Source organism: Bombina bombina, chromosome 10 (genome assembly GCF_027579735.1).
Source record: "Bombina bombina isolate aBomBom1 chromosome 10, aBomBom1.pri, whole genome shotgun sequence".
Lineage (NCBI taxonomy): Eukaryota > Metazoa > Chordata > Amphibia > Anura > Bombinatoridae > Bombina > Bombina bombina.
Genome location: NC_069508.1, coordinates 18,880,441 through 18,906,596, shown reverse-complemented (window position 1 = coordinate 18,906,596; position 26,156 = coordinate 18,880,441). Strand labels below are relative to the sequence as shown.

The following is a 26,156-nucleotide window of genomic DNA, read 5'->3' as shown; positions in this document are numbered from 1 at the left end:
ACATTGTGCTCTCTACTCCCTGCCTCTCTCTTCACCATCTCTCTCCTCTCTCAGTCTTCACCTTCTACATTGCGCTCTCTACTCCCTGCCTCTCTCTTAACCATCTCTCTCTTCCCTCTGTCTTCACCTTCTACATTGCGCTCTCTACTCCCTGCCTCTCTCTTCACCATATCTCTCTCCTCTCTCAGTCTTCACCTTCTACATTGTGCTCTTTACTCCCTGCCTCTCTCTTCACCATCTCTCTCCTCTCTCAGTCTTCACCTTCTACATTGTGCTCTCTACTCCCTGCCTCTCTCTTCACCATCTCTCTCCTCTCTCAGTCTTCACCTTCTACATTGTGCTCTCTACTCCCTGCCTCTCTCTTCACCATCTCTCTCTTCTCTCTCTGTCTTCACCTTCTATACTGTGCTCTCTACTCCCTGCCTCTCTCTTCACCATCTCTCTCTTCTCTATCAGTCTTCACCTTCTACATTGTGCTCTCTACTCCCTGCCTCTCTCTTCACCATCTCTCTCTCCTCTCTGTCTTCACCTTCTACATTGCGCTCTCTACTCCCTGCCTCTCTCTTCACCATCCCTCTCTCCTCTCTGTCTTCACCTTCTACATTGTGCTCTCTACTCCCTGCCTCTCTTTTAACCATCTCTCCTCTCTCAGTCTTCACCTTCTACATTGCGCTCTCTACTCCCTGCCTCTCTCTTAACCATCTCTCCTCTCTCAGTCTTCACCTTCTACATTGCGCTCTCTACTCCCTGCCTCTCTCTTCACCATATCTCTCCTCCCTCTGTCTTCACCTTCTACATTGTGCTCTCTACTCCCTGCCTCTCTCTTAACCATCTCTCCTCTCTCAGTCTTCACCTTCTACATTGCGCTCTCTACTCCCTGCCTCTCTCTTAACCATCTCTCCTCTCTCAGTCTTCACCTTCTACATTGCGCTCTCTACTCCCTGCCTCTCTCTTCACCATATCTCTCCTCCCTCTGTCTTCACCTTCTACATTGTGCTCTCTACTCCCTGCCTCTCTCTTAACCATCTCTCCTCTCTCAGTCTTCACCTTCTACATTGCGCTCTCTACTCCCTGCCTCTCTCTTAACCATCTCTCCTCTCTCAGTCTTCACCTTCTACATTGCGCTCTCTACTCCCTGCTTCTCTCTTCACCATATCTCTCCTCCCTCTGTCTTCACCTTCTACATTGTGCTCTCTACTCCCTGCCTCTCTCTTCACCATCTCTCTCTCCTCCCTCTGTCTTCACCTTCTACATTGTGCTCTCTACTCCCTGCCTCTCTCTTCACCATCTCTCTCTCCTCCCTCTGTCTCCACCTTCTACATTGTGCTCTCTAATCCCTGCCTCTCTATTCACCATCTCTCTCTCCTCCCTCTGTCTTCACCTTCTACATTGCGCTCTCTTCTCCCTGCCTCTCTCTTAACCATCTCTCTCCTCCCTCTGTCTTCACCTTCTACATTGTGCTCTCTACTCCCTGCCTCTCTCTTCACCATATCTCTCTCCTCTCTCAGTCTTCACCTTCTACATTGCGCTCTCTACTCCCTGCCTCTCTCTTCACCATCTCTCTCCTCTCTCAGTCTTCACCTTCTACATTGTGCTCTCTACTCCCTGCCTCTCTCTTCACCATATCTCTCTCCTCTCTCTGTCTTCACCTTCTACATTGTTCTCTCTACTCCCTGCCTCTCTCTTAACCATCTCTCTCCTCCCTCTGTCTTCACCTTCTATACTGTGCACTCTACTCCCTGCCTCTCTCTTCACCATATCTCTCCTCTCTCTGTCTTCACCTTCTACATTGTGCACTCTACTCCCTGCCTCTCTCTTCACCATCTATCTCTCCTCTCTCAGTCTTCACCTTCTACATTGTGCTCTCTACTCCCTGCCTCTCTATTCACCATCTCTCTCAGTCTTCACCTTCTACATTGTGCTCTCTACTCCCTGCCTCTCTCTTCACCATCTCTCTCTACTCCCTCTGTCTTCACCTTCTACATTGTGCTCTCTACTCCCTGCCTCTCTCTTCACCATCTCTCTCCTCTCTCAGTCTTCACATTCTATACTGTGCACTCTACTCCCTGCCTCTCTCTTCACCATCTCTCTCCTCCCTCTGTCTTCACCTTCTACATTGTGCTCTCTACTCCCTGCCTCTCTCTTCACCATCTCTCTCTCCTCCCTCTGTCTTCACCTTCTACATTGTGCTCTCTACTCCCTGCCTCTCTCTTCACCATCTCTCTCCTCCCTCTGTCTTCACCTTCTACATTGCGCTCTCTACTCCCTGCCTCTCTCTTCACCATCTCTCTCTCCTCCCTCTGTCTTCACCTTCAACATTGTGCTCTCTACTCCCTGCCTCTCTCTTCACCATCTCTCTCCTCTCTCAGTCTTCACCTTCTACATTGCGCTCTCTTCTCCCTGCCTCTCCCTTCACCATCTCTCTCTCCTCCCTCTGTCTTCACCTTCTACATTGCGCTCTCTACTCCCTGCCTCTCTCTTAACCATCTCTCCTCTCTCAGTCTTCACCTTCTACATTGCGCTCTCTACTCCCTGCCTCTCTCTTAACCATCTCTCCTTTCTCAGTCTTCACCTTCTACATTGCGCTCTCTACTCCCTGCCTCTCTCTTAACCATCTCTCCTCCCTCTGTCTTCACCTTCTACATTGCGCTCTCTACTCCCTGCCTCTCTCTTCACCATATCTCTCCTCCCTCTGTCTTCACCTTCTACATTGCGCTCTCTACTCCCTGCCTCTCTCTTAACCATCTCTCTCTTCCCTCTGTCTTCACCTTCTACATTGCGCTCTCTACTCCCTGCCTCTCTCTTAACCATCTCTCTCTTCCCTCTGTCTTCACCTTCTACATTGCACTCTCTACTCCCTGCCTCTCTCTTCACCATCTCTCTCCTCTCTCAGTCTTCACCTTCTACATTGTGCTCTCTACTCCCTGCCTCTCTCTTCACCATCTCTCTCCTCTCTCAGTCTTCACCTTCTACATTGTGCACTCTACTCCCTGCCTCTCTCTTAACCATCTCTCTCCTCTCTCAGTCTTCACCTTCTACATTGCGCTCTCTACTCCCTGCCTCTCTCTTCACCATATCTCTCCTCCCTCTGTCTTCACCTTCTACATTGTGCTCTCTACTCCCTGCCTCTCTCTTAACCATCTCTCTCCTCTCTCAGTCTTCACCTTCTACATTGTGCTCTCTACTCCCTGCCTCTCTCTTAACCATCTCTCTCCTCCCTCTGTCTTCACCTTCTACATTGTGCTCTCTACTCCCTGCCTCTCTCTTAACCATCTCTCTCCTCTCTCAGTCTTCACCTGCTGCATTAAGCTCTCCACTCCTTGCCTCTTTCTTCACCATCTCTCTCTCCTCCCTCTGTCTTCACCTTCTACATTGCGCTCTCTACTCCCTGCCTCTCTATTCACCATCTCTCTCCTCTCTCAGTCTTCACCTTCTACATTGCGCTCTCTACTCCCTGCCTCTCTCTTCACCATCTCTCTCCTCTCTCAGTCTTCACCTTCTACATTGTGCTCTCTACTCCCTGCCTCTCTCTTAACCATCTCTCTCCTCTCTCAGTCTTCACCTTCTACATTGTGCTCTCTACTCCCTGCCTCTCTCTTCACCATCTCTCTCCTCTCTCAGTCTTCACCTTCTACATTGTGCTCTCTACTCCCTGCCTCTCTCTTAACCATCTCTCTCCTCTCTCAGTCTTCACCTTCTACATTGCGCTCTCTACTCCCTGCCTCTCTATTCACCACCTCTCTCCTCTCTCAGTCTTCACCTTCTACATTGCGCTCTCTACTCCCTGCCTCTCTCTTAACCATCTCTCCTCTCTCAGTCTTCACCTTCTACATTGTGCTCTCTACTCCCTGCCTCTCCCTTCACCATCTCTCTCCTCTCTCAGTCTTCACCTTCTACATTGTGCTCTCTACTCCCTGCCTCTCTCTTAACCATCTCTCTCCTCTCTCAGTCTTCACCTTCTACATTGCGCTCTCTACTCCCTGCCTCTCTATTCACCACCTCTCTCCTCTCTCAGTCTTCACCTTCTACATTGCGCTCTCTACTCCCTGCCTCTCTCTTAACCATCTCTCCTCTCTCAGTCTTCACCTTCTACATTGTGCTCTCTACTCCCTGCCTCTCTCTTAACCATCTCTCTCCTCTCTCAGTCTTCACCTTCTACATTGCGCTCTCTACTCCCTGCCTCTCTCTTCACCATCTCTCTCCTCTCTCAGTCTTCACCTTCTACATTGCGCTCTCTACTCCCTGCCTCTCTATTCACCACCTCTCTCCTCTCTCAGTCTTCACCTTCTACATTGTGCTCTCTACTCCCTGCCTCTCTCTTAACCATCTCTCCTCTCTCAGTCTTCACCTTCTACATTGTGCTCTCTACTCCCTGCCTCTCTCTTCACCATCTCTCTCCTCTCTCAGTCTTCACCTTCTACATTGCGCTCTCTACTCCCTGCCTCTCTCTTCACCATCTCTCTCTCTCCCTCTGTCTTCACCTTCTACATTGCGCTCTCTACTCCCTGCCTCTCTCTTCACCATATCTCTCTCCTCTCTCAGTCTTCACCTTCTACATTGTGCTCTCTACTCCCTGCCTCTCTCTTCACCATCTCTCTCCTCTCTCAGTCTTCACCTTCTACATTGTGCTCTCTACTCCCTGCCTCTCTCTTCACCATCTCTCTCCTCTCTCAGTCTTCACCTTCTACATTGTGCTCTCTACTCCCTGCCTCTCTCTTCACCATCTCTCTCTCTCTCTCTGTCTTCACCTTCTACATTGTGCTCTCTACTCCCTGCCTCTCTCTTCACCATCTCTCTCTTCTCTATCAGTCTTCACCTTCTACATTGTGCTCTCTACTCCCTGCCTCTCTCTTCACCATCTCTCTCTCCTCTCTGTCTTCACCTTCTACATTGCGCTCTCTACTCCCTGCCTCTCTCTTCACCATCTATCTCTCCTCTCTCTGTCTTCACCTTCTACATTGTGCTCTCTACTCCCTGCCTCTCTCTTAACCATCTCTCCTCTCTCAGTCTTCACCTTCTACATTGCGCTCTCTACTCCCTGCCTCTCTCTTAACCATCTCTCCTCTCTCAGTCTTCACCTTCTACATTGTGCTCTCTACTCCCTGCCTCTCTCTTAACCATCTCTCTCCTCTCTCAGTCTTCACCTTCTACATTGCGCTCTCTACTCCCTGCCTCTCTCTTCACCACCTCTCTCCTCTCTCAGTCTTCACCTTCTACATTGCGCTCTCTACTCCCTGCCTCTCTCTTAACCATCTCTCCTCTCTCAGTCTTCACCTTCTACATTGTGCTCTCTACTCCCTGCCTCTCCCTTCACCATCTCTCTCCTCTCTCAGTCTTCACCTTCTACATTGTGCTCTCTACTCCCTGCCTCTCTCTTAACCATCTCTCTCCTCCCTCTGTCTTCACCTTCTACATTGTGCTCTCTACTCCCTGCCTCTCTATTCACCATCTCTCTCCTCTCTCAGTCTTCACCTTCTACATTGCGCTCTCTACTCCCTGCCTCTCTCTTAACCATCTCTCCTCTCTCAGTCTTCACCTTCTACATTGTGCTCTCTACTCCCTGCCTCTCTCTTCACCATCTCTCTCCTCTCTCAGTCTTCACCTTCTACATTGCGCTCTCTACTCCCTGCCTCTCCCTTCACCATCTCTCTCCTCCCTCTGTCTTCACCTTCTACATTGCGCTCTCTACTCCCTGCCTCTCTCTTAACCATCTCTCTCCTCCCTCTGTCTTCACCTTCTACATTGTGCTCTCTACTCCCTGCCTCTCTCTTAACCATCTCTCTCCTCTCTCAGTCTTCACCTTCTACATTGCGCTCTCTTCTCCCTGCCTCTCTCCTTCACCATCTCTCTCCTCTCTCAGTCTTCACCTTCTACATTGCGCTCTCTACTCCCTGCCTCTCTCTTAACCATCTCTCTCCTCCCTCTGTCTTCACCTTCTACATTGCGCTCTCTACTCCCTGCCTCTCTCTTCACCATCTCTCTCCTCTCTCAGTCTTCACCTTCTACATTGTGCTCTCTACTCCCTGCCTCTCTCTTCACCATCTCTCTCCTCTCTCTGTCTTCACCTTCTACATTGTGCTCTCTACTCCCTGCCTCTCTCTTAACCATCTCTCTCCTCCCTCTGTCTTCACCTTCTACATTGTGCTCTCTACTCCCTGCCTCTCTCTTAACCATCTCTCTCCTCCCTCTGTCTTCACCTTCTACATTGTGCTCTCTACTCCCTGCCTCTCTCTTAACCATCTCTCTCCTCTCTCAGTCTTCACCTTCTACATTGCGCTCTCTTCTCCCTGCCTCTCCCTTCACCATCTCTCTCTCCTCTCTCAGTCTTCACCTTCTACATTGCGCTCTCTACTCCCTGCCTCTCTCTTAACCATCTCTCTCCTCCCTCTGTCTTCACCTTCTACATTGCGCTCTCTACTCCCTGCCTCTCTCTTCACCATCTCTCTCCTCTCTCAGTCTTCACCTTCTACATTGTGCTCTCTACTCCCTGCCTCTCTCTTCACCATATCTCTCTCCTCTCTCTGTCTTCACCTTCTACATTGTGCTCTCTACTCCCTGCCTCTCTCTTAACCATCTCTCTCCTCCCTCTGTCTTCACCTTCTATACTGTGCACTCTACTCCCTGCCTCTCTCTTCACCATATCTCTCCTCTCTCTGTCTTCACCTTCTACATTGTGCACTCTACTCCCTGCCTCTCTCTTCACCATCTATCTCTCCTCTCTCAGTCTTCACCTTCTACATTGTGCTCTCTACTCCCTGCCTCTCTATTCACCATCTCTCTCCTCTCTCAGTCTTCACCTTCTACATTGTGCTCTCTACTCCCTGCCTCTCTCTTCACCATCTCTCTCCTCTCTCAGTCTTCACCTTCTACATTGTGCTCTCTACTCCCTGCCTCTCTCTTCACCATCTCTCTCCTCTCTCAGTCTTCACCTTCTACATTGTGCTCTCTACTCCCTGCCTCTCTATTCACCATCTCTCTCCTCCCTCTGTCTTCACCTTCTACATTGTGCTCTCTACTCCCTGCCTCTCTCTTCACCATCTCTCTCTCCTCCCTCTGTCTTCACCTTCTACATTGTGCTCTCTACTCCCTGCCTCTCTCTTCACCATCTCTCTCTCCTCCCTCTGTCTTCACCTTCTACATTGTGCTCTCTACTCCCTGCCTCTCTCTTCACCATCTCTCTCCTCTCTCAGTCTTCACATTCTATACTGTGCACTCTACTCCCTGCCTCTCTCTTCACCATCTCTCTCCTCCCTCTGTCTTCACCTTCTACATTGTGCTCTCTACTCCCTGCCTCTCTCTTCACCATCTCTCTCTCCTCCCTCTGTCTTCACCTTCTACATTGTGCTCTCTACTCCCTGCCTCTCTCTTCACCATCTCTCTCCTCCCTCTGTCTTCACCTTCTACATTGCGCTCTCTACTCCCTGCCTCTCTCTTCACCATCTCTCTCTCCTCCCTCTGTCTTCACCTTCTACATTGTGCTCTCTACTCCCTGCCTCTCTCTTCACCATCTATCTCTCCTCCCTCTGTCTTCACCTTCTACATTGTGCTCTCTACTCCCTGCCTCTCTCTTCACCATCTATCTCTCCTCCCTCTGTCTTCACCTTCTACATTGTGCTCTCTACTCCCTGCCTCTCTCTTAACCATCTCTCCTCTCTCAGTCTTCACCTTCTAAATTGTGCTCTCTACTCCCTGCCTCTCTCTTCACCATCTCTCTCCTCTCTCAGTCTTCACCTTCTACATTGCGCTCTCTTCTCCCTGCCTCTCCCTTCACCATCTCTCTCTCCTCCCTCTGTCTTCACCTTCTACTGTTACGGTTACCCTTAGTCTCGCTGAGAGATGGACCGCTTAGTAGCCTGGATTCCTATTGCTGAAGAGGGGAGAAACTGCTTTCCATAGTATTCTATATGAGTCTCGCAAATGTAGAATAATCCCCCTTAGCTGTAGTACAGCTAGGATACCCTTCTGCCCACAAAAACGAGTCAACGCTGCGATTGAGGGACAACCAAGAACTGAGGACTGGGATGCCCAGCCTGCTTTTTATTTAGGTTACATGCACACAGGGCACTCCCAGGGGGGGAAGCATAAAATCCCCCATCACACATTTAGACAAAGCCCTTGGACAGGCCACCGCAGATAACAAGTACACACAAGAAAACAATTGAGTCCTTCTTATCACCTAGCAGTGAATGCTTATCACAAACTTAATTACAGTACACAATATGCTAGGAAACCTGCCTCAGAAAATAGTTTTCTCAAAACTGAACAGAGTTAACCCTTTATGAAATGATACTTGTTACAGTTTTCTTGGAGCCCTTCTTAGGCGCTGGCTTGGCTGGTTCAGGCATTGCTGCTGGGAAATAAGTTTCTTCACAACAAAATAACTAATGCTTCTGTAACAGTGCTCCCTTTCTGTGGAACACTCTGGCAGACACGGTCTGACCCCTTTTCGGGGCAGACTAAGGCTGTCCAGACCGCTGGTTATGCGGGGCTGAGGTCGGTTTGTCTGGACAACCCGTCGGCGTTGCCATTCTGTTTCCCAGGTCTGTAAGTAATGGTGAAATTGAAGGGTTGCAACGATAAACTCCAACGTAATAGCCTGCCATTATCTCCAGAGACCCGGTTCAGCCACACCAACGGGTTATGGTCGGTGACCAGAGTGAACTCCTGCCCATATAAATAGGGAGTCAATTTCTTTAATGCCCACACCAAAGCCAAACACTCCTTTTCGACCGCTGCATAGCTGACTTCGCGGGGCAGGAGCTTCCGGCTGATGTAGGCAACTGGATGCTCCCCTCCATCTTCGCCTACTTGGCTGAGGACGGCTCCCAGCCCGAACATGGAAACATCTGTGTGGACGATAAAACGTTTGTTAAGGGCTGGAGCCGCCAAGACAGGAGCGTTAATTAGAGCATTTTTGAGAGCCTGGAAAGCCGTTTCACAGTGGGGAGACCACAGGACCTGTCGAGGTAAGTTCTTCTTGGTCAAGTCAGTCAGGGGTTTGGCAAGTGTGCTGTAGTCTGGTACGAACCGTCTATAGTACCCTGCCGTGCCCAGGAAGGCTAGGACCTGAGTCTTAGTGATGGGGGTGGGCCAATTGGCGACAGCTTCTATCTTGGCCGGCTCTGGTCGCTGCTTTCCACACCCCACCCGGTGACCCAGGTACTGTACCTCGGCCATCCCAAAGTGGCATTTTTCTGGCTTCAGAGTCAGGCCAGCCGCCCGGATCTGATCCAGAACCATTCCTATGTGAGCTAAGTGGTCCTCCCATGACTCACTGTGGATCGCTATGTCGTCCAGGTAGGCGCAAGCAAAACTCTGGAAGCCATCCAGGAGCCTATCCACCAAGCGCTGGAATGTAGCTGGGGCATTCTTCATCCCAAACGGCATTACCCTAAACTGATATAAGCCGAATGGGGTGACGAATGCCGACTTGGGGATAGCCTCCGGGGCCAGGGGAATCTGCCAGTAACCTTTGCAGAGGTCAATAGTGGTCAGGTAATTTCCCCTGGCTATACGATCGAGTAGCTCGTCTACCCTGGGCATAGGGTAAGCGTCCGTCACGGTCTTTTCATTGAGCCTCCGATAGTCTACGCAGAACCGGGTGGTCCCATCTTTCTTGGGCACCAAGACAACTGGGGAGGCCCAGGGACTATCGGAGGGCTCAATTACCCCGAGTTGGAGCATCTCATCGATCTCCTTCTTCATTCCTATCCTAACTGCTTCGGGGATTCGGTACGGAGCCTGGCGCAAGGGAGCTTGTCCCGGAGTATCTACCTGGTGGGTGGTTAAAGTAGTGTACCCTGGCTTCGGGGAGAAGGTGAGGTGTTTGGACTGTAGGAGTTGGTTGAGCTGCTCCCTTTCAGTGGGGCTAAGTCGGTCTCCTATCTGAACCTGAGCCACTATACCTGTGGGGAGACTCTTTTCTAATAGGTCTGGAATGGGTAGACTGTCGGGGCCTTCCTGAGGGGAACAACATACGGCCGTCACGTTCTCTGGTCGCTCAAAATATTCCTTGAGCATGTTTACATGGAATGTCTTTCTAAGATTGTTGTCGTGGCAGCTAGCTATCACATAAGTGGTGTCTCCCCTTTTCTCTACGATCTGGTAGGGGCCCTGCCAGGACGCCTGCAATTTGTCTGTCTTCACCGGCTTAAGTACTAACACCTTTTGTCCTATGGTAAAGATTCTCTTTCGGGCCCCCCGATCGTACCATACTTTCTGTCTTCTCTGGGCCGACTGGAGATTAGCCCGCACGGATTTGGCTAATTGCTCCATTCGGTCCCTGAGTTCCAGCACGTATGGCACAATGGGGACACCGTCAGTCTCCATCTCTCCCTCCCAGTGCTCCCGGATCAGGTTTAGGGGTCCCCGTACCTTTCTTCCGTAGAGCAACTCGAAGGGAGAGAACCCTGTCGTTTCCTGGGGCACCTCCCGATAAGCAAAAAGGAGGTGCGGCAGGAAGCGTTCCCAGTCTCGGTATTCCTGAGTGAACGTCTTGAGCATTTGCTTGAGGGTCCCATTGAACCTCTCACACAGCCCGTTCGTCTGGGGGTGGTATGGGGAGCTCAGGAGGGACTTAATTTTGCAAACCTGCCAGAGTTGTTGGGTCAATTCAGCCGTAAATTGGGTGCCTCGGTCGGATAGGATTTCTTTTGGAAATCCTACCCGGGAGAACACCTGTACTAGTGCATTCGCTACCGTATCCGCTTGTATGTTGGATAGGGCGACAGCCTCTGGGTACCTGGTAGCGTAGTCCACTACGGTAAGAATGTAGCGCTTACCGGAGGGACTAGGGGTAGCCAGTGGTCCCACTAGGTCAATAGCAACCCGGCTGAAGGGTTCCTCTACAATGGGCATATTTACTAGATGGGCTTTAGGGTGATCGCCTCGCCTTCCTACTCGTTGACACACATCGCAGGTGTTACAGTAAGTTCTAACGTCGGCGTGTACCCCTGGCCAAAAGAACGTGTGAGTAATGCGGTGTAGGGTACGGGTTACAGCTAGGTGGCCTGCTAAGGGGATGTCATGGCCTATCTTGAGGATTTCTTGACGGTATTTGTGGGGCACTACCAGCTGTCGCCTACGCTGTCCCCTTTTCTCTGTCCAGCGGTATAGTTTCCCTTTTTCCCATAAGAATGTTTCATTATCTGCCCCGCCCCCTCCGGTCTCTGCTCGTTCCCGGTACTTTTGTAAGGTCGGGTCAGTCTTAGACTCTGTCTCGAAAGCATCTGGGGTGTCCCAGGGTATGGGGCCTAACATGTCAGGCAATGTCGGGGTAGGTCTTACCTGTGTCTCCCGCACTGGTGAGAGTTCTCGCTCCGTCCGGGCTTGGGCCCGTGTAGTCACTGGGTCCGCCTCGTTGTTGCATACTGGAGCATAGGCAGAAGTCATGGGGCCCAAATCATTGCCCAGTAGTACTTCGGCAGGTAAATTATCCATTATGCCCACGTTCACAGCCCCCTTTCCCGCTCCCCAATCAAGATGCACTTTAGCTGTTGGAATTTTGTACACATCCCCCCCCGCCACTCTAACGGCCACAGTCTGTCCAGATCGCTTGTGCTCCGGCACCAAATGACTCTGTACCAGCGTGATAGTAGCCCCTGTGTCTCTCAATCCCTCGGTAGATCGCCCCTCGAGCCATACCTTCTGCCGATGGTGCTGGCGGTTATCTGAGGCAGCATATACAGGGTCCGCCTCGTGAAGCGGCCCCAAATATTCCTCCATAGGGGCCTCTTGGTTAACACAGAGGGTCCGGGCCGGACGATATGCCCCAGAGGGGTAATTGTAATTCCTGGGTGTCTGGTGCGTATTAAGGGGGCAGCTAGCCATGAAATGCCCTGGTTGCTTGCATCGGTGGCAAGTCGGTCTGGGACGCTCAGAGCTGTTATTGGGTGGTCCTGAGTGTCGGGCGGGCCCTGCGGGCACCGGGGCTCGGAATTCAGCACGAGGGGGTGCACGGTAAACCTCTCTGGGTTCGTGAAGACGGGAGTCATAATGTTCATCGGCCAATTTGGCTGCTTCTTCTAAGGTAGAAGGTCGCCTGTCTCGCAGCCATTCCTTCCCTTGCTGTTCCATGCCATTATAAAAATGTTCTAAGAGAAACAATTGTAAAATTTCCTCACCAGTCACCGCTTTACTTCCGCTCATCCAGTGATTTGCCGCTCTCCGCATTCGGTGCGCCCATTCCATATGGGTATCGTTAGGCTTCTTTTTCGTGCCCCGAAACTGTCGGCGATACGCGTCCGGAGTTACTGCGTACCGTCGCAACAGTGTCTCCTTAACTAGCTCATACTGTGTCACTTCCTCAGCACCCAGAGTACGAAAGGCTTCCAGGGCTCGCCCGGATAGTTTCCCAGACAATATCGTGGGCCACTCCCTGTTGGGAATCTGGTGCAGGGCACATTGCCTTTCGAAGTCCGCCAAATATTCATCAATCCCTGTCTCGCTCTCTAGGAAGGGTCGAAATGCCGCATAGGGTATCTTGGGCCTCCCAGCATTTTCGACAGGGATGATTACCTGCGGGGCTTCAGCATTGCGGTGTGCGTTCGCTAGGTTGAGTTCGTGGGCTCGAGTCTCTCGTATATCCTTGTCCGCTTCCGCCATCAACTGCTGTACCAATTCCATGGAGGGGTTCGGCCCGTACAGTGAGAGCCTCTCCCGAACAATCCTGGTTTTTTCGTCACTAATCGTGGTCGGTGTTTCCGCCATTGTGAAGCTCTGATCCAGTTCGGTCAATTCTGCGATCAGCTCTCTCCTCGGCCGGTTGCTGGCGTACCCCCCTCTGCTTTCAAGTAAATCCTTTAGGGTTGTACGCTTCAATTTTTCGTAAGCGCTCTCCATCCGTTCTGTACCTCTCCTAGGAAATCCAGGAAAAATCCCACCGCTGCCGCCAAATGTTACGGTTACCCTTAGTCTCGCTGAGAGATGGACCGCTTAGTAGCCTGGATTCCTATTGCTGAAGAGGGGAGAAACTGCTTTCCATAGTATTCTATATGAGTCTCGCAAATGTAGAATAATCCCCCTTAGCTGTAGTACAGCTAGGATACCCTTCTGCCCACAAAAACGAGTCAACGCTGCGATTGAGGGACAACCAAGAACTGAGGACTGGGATGCCCAGCCTGCTTTTTATTTAGGTTACATGCACACAGGGCACTCCCAGGGGGGGAAGCATAAAATCCCCCATCACACATTTAGACAAAGCCCTTGGACAGGCCACCGCAGATAACAAGTACACACAAGAAAACAATTGAGTCCTTCTTATCACCTAGCAGTGAATGCTTATCACAAACTTAATTACAGTACACAATATGCTAGGAAACCTGCCTCAGAAAATAGTTTTCTCAAAACTGAACAGAGTTAACCCTTTATGAAATGATACTTGTTACAGTTTTCTTGGAGCCCTTCTTAGGCGCTGGCTTGGCTGGTTCAGGCATTGCTGCTGGGAAATAAGTTTCTTCACAACAAAATAACTAATGCTTCTGTAACATCTACATTGCGCTCTCTACTCCCTGCCTCTCTCTTAACCATCTCTCCTCTCTCAGTCTTCACCTTCTACATTGCGCTCTCTACTCCCTGCCTCTCTCTTAACCATCTCTCCTTTCTCAGTCTTCACCTTCTACATTGCGCTCTCTACTCCCTGCCTCTCTCTTCACCATATCTCTCCTCCCTCTGTCTTCACCTTCTACATTGTGCTCTCTACTCCCTGCCTCTCTCTTCACCATCTCTCTCTCCTCCTTCTGTCTTCACCTTCTACATTGTGCTCTCTACTCCCTGCCTCTCTCTTCACCATCTCTCTCTCCTCCCTCTGTCTTCACCTTCTACATTGTGCTCTCTAATCCCTGCCTCTCTATTCACCATCTCTCTCTCCTCCCTCTGTCTTCACCTTCTACATTGCGCTCTCTTCTCCCTGCCTCTCTCTTAACCATCTCTCTCCTCCCTCTGTCTTCACCTTCTACATTGTGCTCTCTACTCCCTGCCTCTCTCTTCACCATCTCTCTCCTCTCTTAGTCTTCACCTTCTACATTGCGCTCTCTACTCCCTGCCTCTCTCTTCACCATCTCTCTCCTCTCTCAGTCTTCACCTTCTACATTGTGCTCTCTACTCCCTGCCTCTCTCTTCACCATATCTCTCTCCTCTCTCTGTCTTCACCTTCTACATTGTTCTCTCTACTCCCTGCCTCTCTCTTAACCATCTCTCTCCTCCCTCTGTCTTCACCTTCTATACTGTGCACTCTACTCCCTGCCTCTCTCTTCACCATATCTCTCCTCTCTCTGTCTTCACCTTCTACATTGTGCACTCTACTCCCTGCCTCTCTCTTCACCATCTATCTCTCCTCTCTCAGTCTTCACCTTCTACATTGTGCTCTCTACTCCCTGCCTCTCTATTCACCATCTCTCTCCTCTCTCAGTCTTCACCTTCTACATTGTGCTCTCTACTCCCTGCCTCTCTCTTCACCATCTCTCTCCTCTCTCAGTCTTCACCTTCTACATTGTGCTCTCTACTCCCTGCCTCTCTATTCACCATCTCTCTCCTCCCTCTGTCTTCACCTTCTACATTGTGCTCTCTACTCCCTGCCTCTCTCTTCACCATCTCTCTCTCCTCCCTCTGTCTTCACCTTCTACATTGTGCTCTCTACTCCCTGCCTCTCTCTTCACCATCTCTCTCCTCTCTCAGTCTTCACATTCTATACTGTGCACTCTACTCCCTGCCTCTCTCTTCACCATCTCTCTCCTCCCTCTGTCTTCACCTTCTACATTGTGCTCTCTACTCCCTGCCTCTCTCTTCACCATCTCTCTCTCCTCCCTCTGTCTTCACCTTCTACATTGTGCTCTCTACTCCCTGCCTCTCTCTTCACCATCTCTCTCCTCCCTCTGTCTTCACCTTCTACATTGCGCTCTCTACTCCCTGCCTCTCTCTTCACCATCTCTCTCTCCTCCCTCTGTCTTCACCTTCTACATTGTGCTCTCTACTCCCTGCCTCTCTCTTCACCATCTATCTCTCCTCCCTCTGTCTTCACATTCTACATTGCGCTCTCTACTCCCTGCCTCTCTCTTCACCATCTCTCTCCTCCCTCTGTCTTCACCTTCTACATTGTGCTCTCTACTCCCTGCCTCTCTCTTCACCATCTATCTCTCCTCCCTCTATCTTCACCTTCTACATTGTGCTCTCTACTCCCTGCCTCTCTCTTAACCATCTCTCCTCTCTCAGTCTTCACCTTCTAAATTGTGCTCTCTACTCCCTGCCTCTCTCTTCACCATCTCTCTCCTCTCTCAGTCTTCACCTTCTACATTGCGCTCTCTTCTCCCTGCCTCTCCCTTCACCATCTCTCTCTCCTCCCTCTGTCTTCACCTTCTACATTGCGCTCTCTACTCCCTGCCTCTCTCTTAACCATCTCTCTCCTCCCTCTGTCTTCACCTTCTACATTGTGCTCTCTACTCCCTGCCTCTCTCTTCACCATCTCTCTCCTCCCTCTGTCTTCACCTTCTACATTGTGCTCTCTACTCCCTGCCTCTCCCTTCACCATCTCTCTCTCCTCCCTCTGTCTTCACCTTCTACATTGCGCTCTCTACTCCCTGCCTCTCTCTTAACCATCTCTCTCCTCCCTCTGTCTTCACCTTCTACATTGTGCTCTCTACTCCCTGCCTCTCTCTTCACCATCTCTCTCCTCTCTCAGTCTTCACCTTCTACATTGCGCTCTCTTCTCCCTGCCTCTCCCTTCACCATCTCTCTCTCCTCCCTCTGTCTTCACCTTCTACATTGTGCTCTCTACTCCCTGCCTCTCTCTTCACCATCTCTCTCCTCCCTCTGTCTTCACCTTCTACATTGTGCTCTCTACTCCCTGCCTCTCCCTTCACCATCTCTCTCCTCTCTCAGTCTTCACCTTCTACATTGTGCTCTCTACTCCCTGCCTCTCTCTTCACCATCTCTCTCTCCTCCCTCTGTCTTCACCTTCTACATTGTGCTCTCTAATCCCTGCCTCTCTATTCACCATCTCTCTCTCCTCCCTCTGTCTTCACCTTCTACATTGCGCTCTCTTCTCCCTGCCTCTCTCTTAACCATCTCTCTCCTCCCTCTGTCTTCACCTTCTACATTGTGCTCTCTACTCCCTGCCTCTCTCTTCACCATCTCTCTCTCCTCCCTCTGTCTTCACCTTCTACATTGCGCTCTCTACTCCCTGCCTCTCTCTTCACCATCTCTCTCTCCTCCCTCTGTCTTCACCTTCTACATTGTGCTCTCTACTCCCTGCCTCTCTCTTCACCATCTATCTCTCCTCCCTCTGTCTTCACCTTCTACATTGTGCTCTCTACTCCCTGCCTCTCTCTTCACCATCTATCTCTCCTCCCTCTATCTTCACCTTCTACATTGTGCTCTCTACTCCCTGCCTCTCTCTTAACCATCTCTCCTCTCTCAGTCTTCACCTTCTAAATTATGCTCTCTACTCCCTGCCTCTCTCTTCACCATCTCTCTCCTCTCTCAGTCTTCACCTTCTACATTGCGCTCTCTTCTCCCTGCCTCTCCCTTCACCATCTCTCTCTCCTCCCTCTGTCTTCACCTTCTACATTGCGCTCTCTACTCCCTGCCTCTCTCTTAACCATCTCTCTCCTCCCTCTGTCTTCACCTTCTACATTGTGCTCTCTACTCCCTGCCTCTCTCTTCACCATCTCTCTCCTCCCTCTGTCTTCACCTTCTACATTGTGCTCTCTACTCCCTGCCTCTCCCTTCACCATCTCTCTCTCCTCCCTCTGTCTTCACCTTCTACATTGCGCTCTCTACTCCCTGCCTCTCTCTTAACCATCTCTCTCCTCCCTCTGTCTTCACCTTCTACATTGTGCTCTCTACTCCCTGCCTCTCTCTTCACCATCTCTCTCCTCCCTCTGTCTTCACCTTCTACATTGTGCTCTCTACTCCCTGCCTCTCCCTTCACCATCTCTCTCTCCTCCCTCTGTCTTCACCTTCTACATTGCGCTCTCTACTCCCTGCCTCTCTCTTAACCATCTCTCTCCTCCCTCTGTCTTCACCTTCTACATTGTGCTCTCTACTCCCTGCCTCTCTCTTAACCATCTCTCTCCTCTCTCAGTCTTCACCTTCTACATTGCGCTCTCTTCTCCCTGCCTCTCCCTTCACCATCTCTCTCTCCTCTCTCAGTCTTCACCTTCTACATTGCGCTCTCTTCTCCCTGCCTCTCCCTTCACCATCTCTCTCCTCTCTCAGTCTTCACCTTCTACATTGTGCTCTCTACTCCCTGCCTCTCTCTTCACCATCTCTCTCTCCTCCCTCTGTCTTCACCTTCTACATTGTGCTCTCTAATCCCTGCCTCTCTATTCACCATCTCTCTCTCCTCCCTCTGTCTTCACCTTCTACATTGTGCTCTCTACTCCCTGCCTCTCTCTTCACCATCTATCTCTCCTCCCTCTGTCTTCACCTTCTACATTGTGCTCTCTACTCCCTGCCTCTCTCTTCACCATCTATCTCTCCTCCCTCTATCTTCACCTTCTACATTGTGCTCTCTACTCCCTGCCTCTCTCTTAACCATCTCTCCTCTCTCAGTCTTCACCTTCTAAATTATGCTCTCTACTCCCTGCCTCTCTCTTCACCATCTCTCTCCTCTCTCAGTCTTCACCTTCTACATTGCGCTCTCTTCTCCCTGCCTCTCCCTTCACCATCTCTCTCTCCTCCCTCTGTCTTCACCTTCTACATTGCGCTCTCTACTCCCTGCCTCTCTCTTAACCATCTCTCTCCTCCCTCTGTCTTCACCTTCTACATTGTGCTCTCTACTCCCTGCCTCTCTCTTCACCATCTCTCTCCTCCCTCTGTCTTCACCTTCTACATTGTGCTCTCTACTCCCTGCCTCTCCCTTCACCATCTCTCTCTCCTCCCTCTGTCTTCACCTTCTACATTGCGCTCTCTACTCCCTGCCTCTCTCTTAACCATCTCTCTCCTCCCTCTGTCTTCACCTTCTACATTGTGCTCTCTACTCCCTGCCTCTCTCTTCACCATCTCTCTCCTCCCTCTGTCTTCACCTTCTACATTGTGCTCTCTACTCCCTGCCTCTCCCTTCACCATCTCTCTCTCCTCCCTCTGTCTTCACCTTCTACATTGCGCTCTCTACTCCCTGCCTCTCTCTTAACCATCTCTCTCCTCCCTCTGTCTTCACCTTCTACATTGTGCTCTCTACTCCCTGCCTCTCTCTTAACCATCTCTCTCCTCTCTCAGTCTTCACCTTCTACATTGCGCTCTCTTCTCCCTGCCTCTCCCTTCACCATCTCTCTCTCCTCTCTCAGTCTTCACCTTCTACATTGCGCTCTCTTCTCCCTGCCTCTCCCTTCACCATCTCTCTCCTCTCTCAGTCTTCACCTTCTACATTGTGCTCTCTACTCCCTGCCTCTCTCTTCACCATCTCTCTCTCCTCCCTCTGTCTTCACCTTCTACATTGTGCTCTCTAATCCCTGCCTCTCTATTCACCATCTCTCTCTCCTCCCTCTGTCTTCACCTTCTACATTGCGCTCTCTTCTCCCTGCCTCTCTCTTAACCATCTCTCTCCTCCCTCTGTCTTCACCTTCTACATTGTGCTCTCTACTCCCTGCCTCTCTCTTCACCATCTCTCCCCTCTCTCAGTCTTCACCTTCTACATTGCGCTCTCTACTCCCTGCCTCTCTCTTCACCATCTCTCTCCTCTCTCAGTCTTCACCTTCTACATTGTGCTCTCTACTCCCTGCCTCTCTCTTCACCATATCTCTCTCCTCTCTCTGTCTTCACCTTCTACATTGTTCTCTCTACTCCCTGCCTCTCTCTTAACCATCTCTCTCCTCCCTCTGTCTTCACCTTCTATACTGTGCACTCTACTCCCTGCCTCTCTCTTCACCATCTCTCTCCTCTCTCAGTCTTCACCTTCTACATTGTGCTCTCTACTCCCTGCCTCTCTATTCACCATCTCTCTCCTCTCTCAGTCTTCACCTTCTACATTGTGCTCTCTACTCCCTGCCTCTCTCTTCACCATCTCTCTCCTCTCTCAGTCTTCACCTTCTACATTGTGCTCTCTACTCCCTGCCTCTCTATTCACCATCTCTCTCCTCCCTCTGTCTTCACCTTCTACATTGTGCTCTCTACTCCCTGCCTCTCTCTTCACCATCTCTCTCTCCTCCCTCTGTCTTCACCTTCTACATTGTGCTCTCTACTCCCTGCCTCTCTCTTCACCATCTCTCTCCTCTCTCAGTCTTCACATTCTATACTGTGCACTCTACTCCCTGCCTCTCTCTTCACCATCTCTCTCCTCCCTCTGTCTTCACCTTCTACATTGTGCTCTCTACTCCCTGCCTCTCTCTTCACCATCTCTCCCCTCTCTCAGTCTTCACCTTCTACATTGCGCTCTCTACTCCCTGCCTCTCTCTTCACCATCTCTCTCCTCCCTCTGTCTTCACCTTCTACATTGTGCTCTCTACTCCCTGCCTCTCTCTTCACCATCTCTCCCCTCTCTCAGTCTTCACCTTCTACATTGTGCTCTCTACTCCCTGCCTCTCTCTTCACCATCTCTCCCCTCTCTCAGTCTTCACCTTCTACATTGCGCTCTCTACTCCCTGCCTCTCTCTTCACCATCTCTCTCCTCTCTCAGTCTTCACCTTCTACATTGTGCTCTGTACTCCCTGCCTCTCTATTCACCATCTCTCTCCTCCCTCTGTCTTCACCTTCTACATTGTGCTCTCTACTCCCTGCCTCTCTCTTCACCATCTCTCTCCTCTCTCAGTCTTCACATTCTATACTGTGCACTCTACTCCCTGCCTCTCTCTTCACCATCTCTCTCCTCCCTCTGTCTTCACCTTCTACATTGTGCTCTCTACTCCCTGCCTCTCTCTTCACCATCTCTCCCCTCTCTCAGTCTTCACCTTCTACATTGCGCTCTCTACTCCCTGCCTCTCTCTTCACCATCTCTCTCCTCTCTCAGTCTTCACATTCTATACTGTGCACTCTACTCCCTGCCTCTCTCTTCACCATCTCTCTCCTCCCTCTGTCTTCACCTTCTACATTGTGCTCTCTACTCCCTGCCTCTCTCTTCACCATCTCTCCCCTCTCTCAGTCTTCACCTTCTACATTGCGCTCTCTACTCCCTGCCTCTCTCTTCACCATCTCTCCCCTCTCTCAGTCTTCACCTTCTACATTGCGCTCTCTACTCCCTGCCTCTCTCTTCACCATCTCTCTCTCCTCCCTCTGTCTTCACCTTCTACATTGTGCTCTCTACTCCCTGCCTCTCTCTTCACCATCTATCTCTCCTCCCTCTGTCTTCACCTTCTACATTGTGCTCTCTACTCCCTGCCTCTCTCTTAACCATCTCTCTCCTCCCTCTGTCTTCACCTTCTACATTGTGCTCTCTACTCCCTGCCTCTCTCTTCACCATCTCTCTCCTCTCTCAGTCTTCACCTTCTACATTGCGCTCTCTTCTCCCTGCCTCTCCCTTCACCATCTCTCTCTCCTCCCTCTGTCTTCACCTTCTACATTGTGCTCTCTACTCCCTGCCTCTCTCTTAACCATCTCTCTCCTCCCTCTGTCTTCACCTTCTACATTGCGCTCTCTACTCCCTGCCTCTCTCTTAACCATCTCTCTCCTCCCTCTGTCTTCACCTTCTACATTGTGCTCTCTACTCCCTGCCTCTCTCTTCACCATCTCTCTCCTCCCTCTGTCTTCACCTTCTACATTGTGCTCTCTACTCCCTGCCTCTCTCTTCACCATCTCTCTCCTCCCTCTGTCTTCACCTTCTACATTGCGCTCTCTACTCCCTGCCTCTCTCTTCACCATCTCTCTCCTCCCTCTGTCTTCACCTTCTACATTGTGCTCTCTACTCCCTGCCTCTCTCTTCACCATCTCTCTCTCCTCCCTCTGTCTTCACCTTCTACATTGCGCTCTCTACTCCCTGCCTCTCTCTTCACCATCTCTCTCCTCTCTCAGTCTTCACCTTCTACATTGCGCTCTCTAATCCCTGCCTCTCTCTTCACCATCTCTCTCCTCTCTCAGTCTTCACATTCTATACTGTGCACTCTACTCCCTGCCTCTCTCTTCACCATCTCTCTCCTCCCTCTGTCTTCACCTTCTACATTGTGCTCTCTACTCCCTGCCTCTCTCTTCACCATCTCTCTCTCCTCCCTCTGTCTTCACCTTCTACATTGTGCTCTCTACTCCCTGCCTCTCTCTTCACCATCTCTCTCCTCCCTCTGTCTTCACCTTCTACATTGCGCTCTCTACTCCCTGCCTCTCTCTTCACCATCTCTCTCTCCTCCCTCTGTCTTCACCTTCTACATTGTGCTCTCTACTCCCTGCCTCTCTCTTCACCATCTATCTCTCCTCCCTCTGTCTTCACCTTCTACATTGTGCTCTCTACTCCCTGCCTCTCTCTTCACCATCTCTCTCCTCTCTCAGTCTTCACCTTCTACATTGTGCTCTCTACTCCCTGCCTCTCTCTTCACCATCTCTCTCCTCTCTCAGTCTTCACCTTCTACATTGCGCTCTCTTCTCCCTGCCTCTCCCTTCACCATCTCTCTCTCCTCCCTCTGTCTTCACCTTCTACATTGTGCTCTCTACTCCCTGCCTCTCTCTTCACCATCTCTCTCCTCCCTCTGTCTTCACCTTCTACATTGTGCTCTCTACTCCCTGCCTCTCTCTTCACCATCTCTCTCCTCCCTCTGTCTTCACCTTCTACATTGTGCTCTCTACTCCCTGCCTCTCTCTTCACCATCTCTCTCCTCCCTCTGTCTTCACCTTCTACATTGTGCTCTCTACTCCCTGCCTCTCTCTTAACCATCTCTCTCCTCCCTCTGTCTTCACCTTCTACATTGCGCTCTCTACTCCCTGCCTCTCTCTTCACCATCTCTCTCCTCGATCTGTCTTCACCTTCTACATTGTGCTCTCTACTCCCTGCCTCTCTCTTCACCATCTCTCTCCTCCCTCTGTCTTCACCTTCTACATTGCGCTCTCTACTCCCTGCCTCTCTCTTCACCATCTCTCTCCTCCCTCTGTCTTCACCTTCTACATTGTGCTCTCTACTCCCTGCCTCTCTCTTCACCATCTCTCTCTCCTCCCTCTGTCTTCACCTTCTACATTGCGCTCTCTACTCCCTGCCTCTCTCTTCACCATCTCTCTCCTCTCTCAGTCTTCACCTTCTACATTGCGCTCTCTAATCCCTGCCTCTCTATTCACCATCTCTCTCTCTCCTCCCTCTGTCTTCACCTTCTACATTGTGCTCTCTACTCCCTGCCTCTCTATTCACCATCTCTCTCTCTCCTCCCTCTGTCTTCACCTTCTACATTGTGCACTCTACTCCCTGCCTCTCTATTCACCATCTCTCTCTCTCCTCCCTCTGTCTTCACCTTCTACATTGCGCTCTCTTCTCCCTGCCTCTCTATTCACCATCTCTCTCCTCCCTCTGTCTTCACCTTCTACATTGTGCTCTCTACTCCCTGCCTCTCTCTTAACCATCTCTCTCTCCTCTCTCAGTCTTCACCTGCTGCATTAAGCTCTCCACTCCCTGCCTCTCTCTTAACCATCTCTCCTCTCTCTGTCTTCACCTTATACATTGCGCTCTCTACTCCCTGCCTCTCTATTCACCACCTCTCTCCTCTCTCAGTCTTCACCTTCTACATTGCGCTCTCTACTCCCTGCCTCTCTCTTCACCATATCTCTCCTCTCTCTGTCTCTCTTTTCCTCATTCTCTCTTTCTTCTTTCTCCTCTAGATCTCTTCCTTTCTCTTTCTCTCTGTTGCTTTCTACCCTCCCTGTCTCTCTACCCCTTGAACTCTATCTGTCTCTTTATCTTCTTTTCACTTAATCTCCCCATATCTCTCCCTCCATTTCTCCATTTGTTCCTTTGCAATCTGTTTTTGTTCCCCAGTTTAACTATTTCCTGCCTCTCTGGTCCATTCCCCTATATTTACCATAGCTCTATCCCATGCTTGTCCACCAGTAGGGATGGGCGAATATGTAAATTTTCGAATTTCGAATGTAGAACGAATGTTATTACCAAAATTCAAATTCTAAATCCGAATGTCGATAAGAACGAATATTCTTAAAAATTCGAAAATCTAATGTTATTTACAGTTTTCGAATGTCACTTTCGAATTCGAATGTTTATAATTATATCGAATGTCCACATTCTATTTAACAAATACTATTCAGAAGTTCAATAGTTCATGTGGTAGGGCGGGAATCTAGTAAATTGATACATAATAGATACAAATATATCATTTTGAATTTTTCCATATAGAATATTGCATAATTCGAATATTACATTTAAAGAAAGCATTAGAAATACTATTACAAACATATAAATTCGAATTTTTCGAATTCGAATATAAATTCGAATTTTTCGAATTCGAATATAAATTCGAATTTTTCGAATTCGAATATAAATTCGAATTTTTCGAATTCGAATATAAATTCGAATTTTTCCAATTCGAATATAAATTCGAATTTTTCCAATTCGAATATTGCATAATTCAAATATTACATTTAAAGAAAAAGCATTAGAAATACTATTACAATCTAAATTCGAATTTTTCAAAAAGAATATTTTTGAATGTAATCGTAAAATTCGAAGCCGAACATTCGAAAATCGAATGTTAGAATGTTATGTAAACATTCGAAATTCGATTCGAACGAACGAATGTGTTAAAATTTGTGCCGTTTTTCAAATGTTGCGAAACATTCGCCCATCCCTATCCACCAGTCTATATTGTTCTCCTTTTTTGTACAGACTGAACAGACAGATTGCAGCTGTTATTACTTTTGGAATTGGGTTGTACTCACCTGAAGAGTGTCTGCACATTGACAATGGTCTTTGCATCGGCCATGTAGTCCTCTTCAGCACTCATGGTGCTCTCTTTATCTACAACAACCATGTTGGCTGCAGAGGTGACACCGCACCTGAGCAAGTCATCTAGGCTTTGAAAAACACAACAACGTTGTTAGGAGTCTGAATAACAAGTCACTGGTCTGTGTCACTGGTAGGAACATCCAGTGAGCATGACCAGGGAGGAACAATACAAATATTTGTCATTGCCTAAGTGTATCAGTGAGAAAACACTTCTTCTGTAGTGACCATTACACAGAAATAGCAATGTTTTTTGTTGTCATTGATTTTGAGCTATTTGTTACTAAAAAACAGTTATATTGAGCTCTATTTATGAAAGCCTAAACCCTCGGTCCACCTGTGTCTATACGTCAAATTAAGGGCATATTCTAGTTTATCAAAGTGTGGACCCTGGTCAAAACAATGATTTTAGTCAGCCATCGGATTGGAATCCAAATCTTATCGATTTTTACTTTTTTTTAAATTTATAAATATTTCATTTAAGGCTATAACATCCACAGCTGCTTGTCTTAAATACAAGATACACATTATTAATCAGTTATTTATGTTAACTTGCGTTCTGTGTTGTTAAAGGACATAAATGTCTTATTCAAATCTCAGAGGAACACAGAAGTCAAAGTGACATTTTCATGATTCAGACAGGGTATAGATTTAAAAAAATGTAGCTCTGAAACAAGTTTAAGTTTTATTACTGTGTCCTTTTAAGGCTAATATATATATAGATAAGAAACAAAGGCAAACACTGCTCAGGCGACCAAAGTGCTGGTGTAATCAGTAGCGTTTATTCATCCAGGAATGAAGGACATAGTCAGACAAAAGAAACACCTGACATGTTTCGCGCAGGCGTACCTGCGCTTCATATATATATATATATAATAAAAGATACTCCACATCCCTCCTGTTTATTGGTTCTGGGATTTCCTTTCTCATGTTAACAGCTGATCCTAAGACTGGAGTAATTTTAAATGTTTGTGCATTTTGGATAAAATCAGAAAGGACAGGCTCAGTGTTGGAATGAGTGTGCTTGAGGCATATTGATATATGCACTGTGCACAGTGAAATAAATTTTTAATAATACATGTGTACTACATAAATGTGTCCGTTTAAAGTGAAATGCATTCATGTGTCTTTCATTTTAGAGTTTTTACATCCCTTTAAGGGAAAGTGCTTAAGGGGGCAAATCAAAATTAGACATTTTTATGGGTTGCATAGAGCAGCAATTTTTCAATATATTTATGTTATTAAATCTGATGGGACATCTAATATTTTATTAGCATGACTTCAGAAAAGAAAACACACACCTGTTCTTTGAAAATTAGAAAACAGTAATAACCAGAAATTTTAAAACAAAAATAGAAATGCGGTTTCTTTATAATGAGAGTTTCTAATATCGTGTTGGGAAATAAAGTCTAGCTACATAGTCGTAATTACACACTATTATGTTCACTGGGAATATATCGCCATCTAGTGTCTGTGTGTGTGTCTCTATATTTTGATGTATAAACAATATCCTTAGCCATGTACATATGTTTATATGGCATATCATATAGTATTTTCAGCATTATCAGTTCGAAATTGAATATATTAATCATATCTCCTCTAGACTATGATACAACATTTTTAGTATGAAGCTGGAACAGGATTCACAGAAGGCAAATTATACAGCTGCCTAGAGGTTTAATAAACCAATCAGTGGGGTATCTGCCTAAATGGTCAATTATAACATCTTTTAATCTCACTATTATCTTGCTACTTCCCCTGCACTCATGACTTTGGTTTTCCAGCACAGTAAACAAAACCACAAAGAAGGAGCTACAGATGAGAATTTATGTTGCAAACAGTAAGTGCATCTGTTAGTTGTGGCATTACTGGGCATACGTACTAGGATCACCCAAGCTACCTTGGGTTAGGAGCTCTACAGATGCTTCAATGGCATGATGTCTTCTCACTCGTATATTCTCTCTTGTGTTTATTTATTTTTTAAATAACAGAGTGCGCCATTTTAAAAACAGTTTCCAATTTACTTCTATTATGAAAAACAATATTTATGCTTACCTGATAAATATCTTTCTTTATGGATATGGAAAGTCTACAACGTCATTCCAATTACTAGTGGTAATATCACTCCTGGCCAGCAGAAGGAGGCAAAGAGCACCACAGCAAAGCTGTTAAGTGTCTCTCCCCTACCCATAATTCCCAATCATTCGACCGAAGGGAAATGGAAAAAGGAATAACACAAAGGTATAAAGGTGCCTGAGGTTAAGTAGAAAAAACTGTCTAAATTAAGGGTGGGGTCGTGGACACT

The 26,156-nt window shown here is 48.6% G+C and overlaps 1 protein-coding gene across 3 annotated transcripts in view; it reads right to left on the bottom strand.

Annotated features, from left to right (window-relative positions):
- The window catches only part of KCNT2 (potassium sodium-activated channel subfamily T member 2), a 701,340-nt gene that overhangs the window by 77,515 nt on the left and 597,669 nt on the right, over positions 1-26,156 (bottom strand). For all 3 annotated transcript variants that reach the window (XM_053693834.1, XM_053693835.1, XM_053693836.1), the window contains one exon: positions 23,788-23,922. In XM_053693834.1, the coding sequence (XP_053549809.1) occupies positions 23,788-23,922 (135 nt within the window). The remainder of the gene's footprint in view (positions 1-23,787; positions 23,923-26,156) is intronic.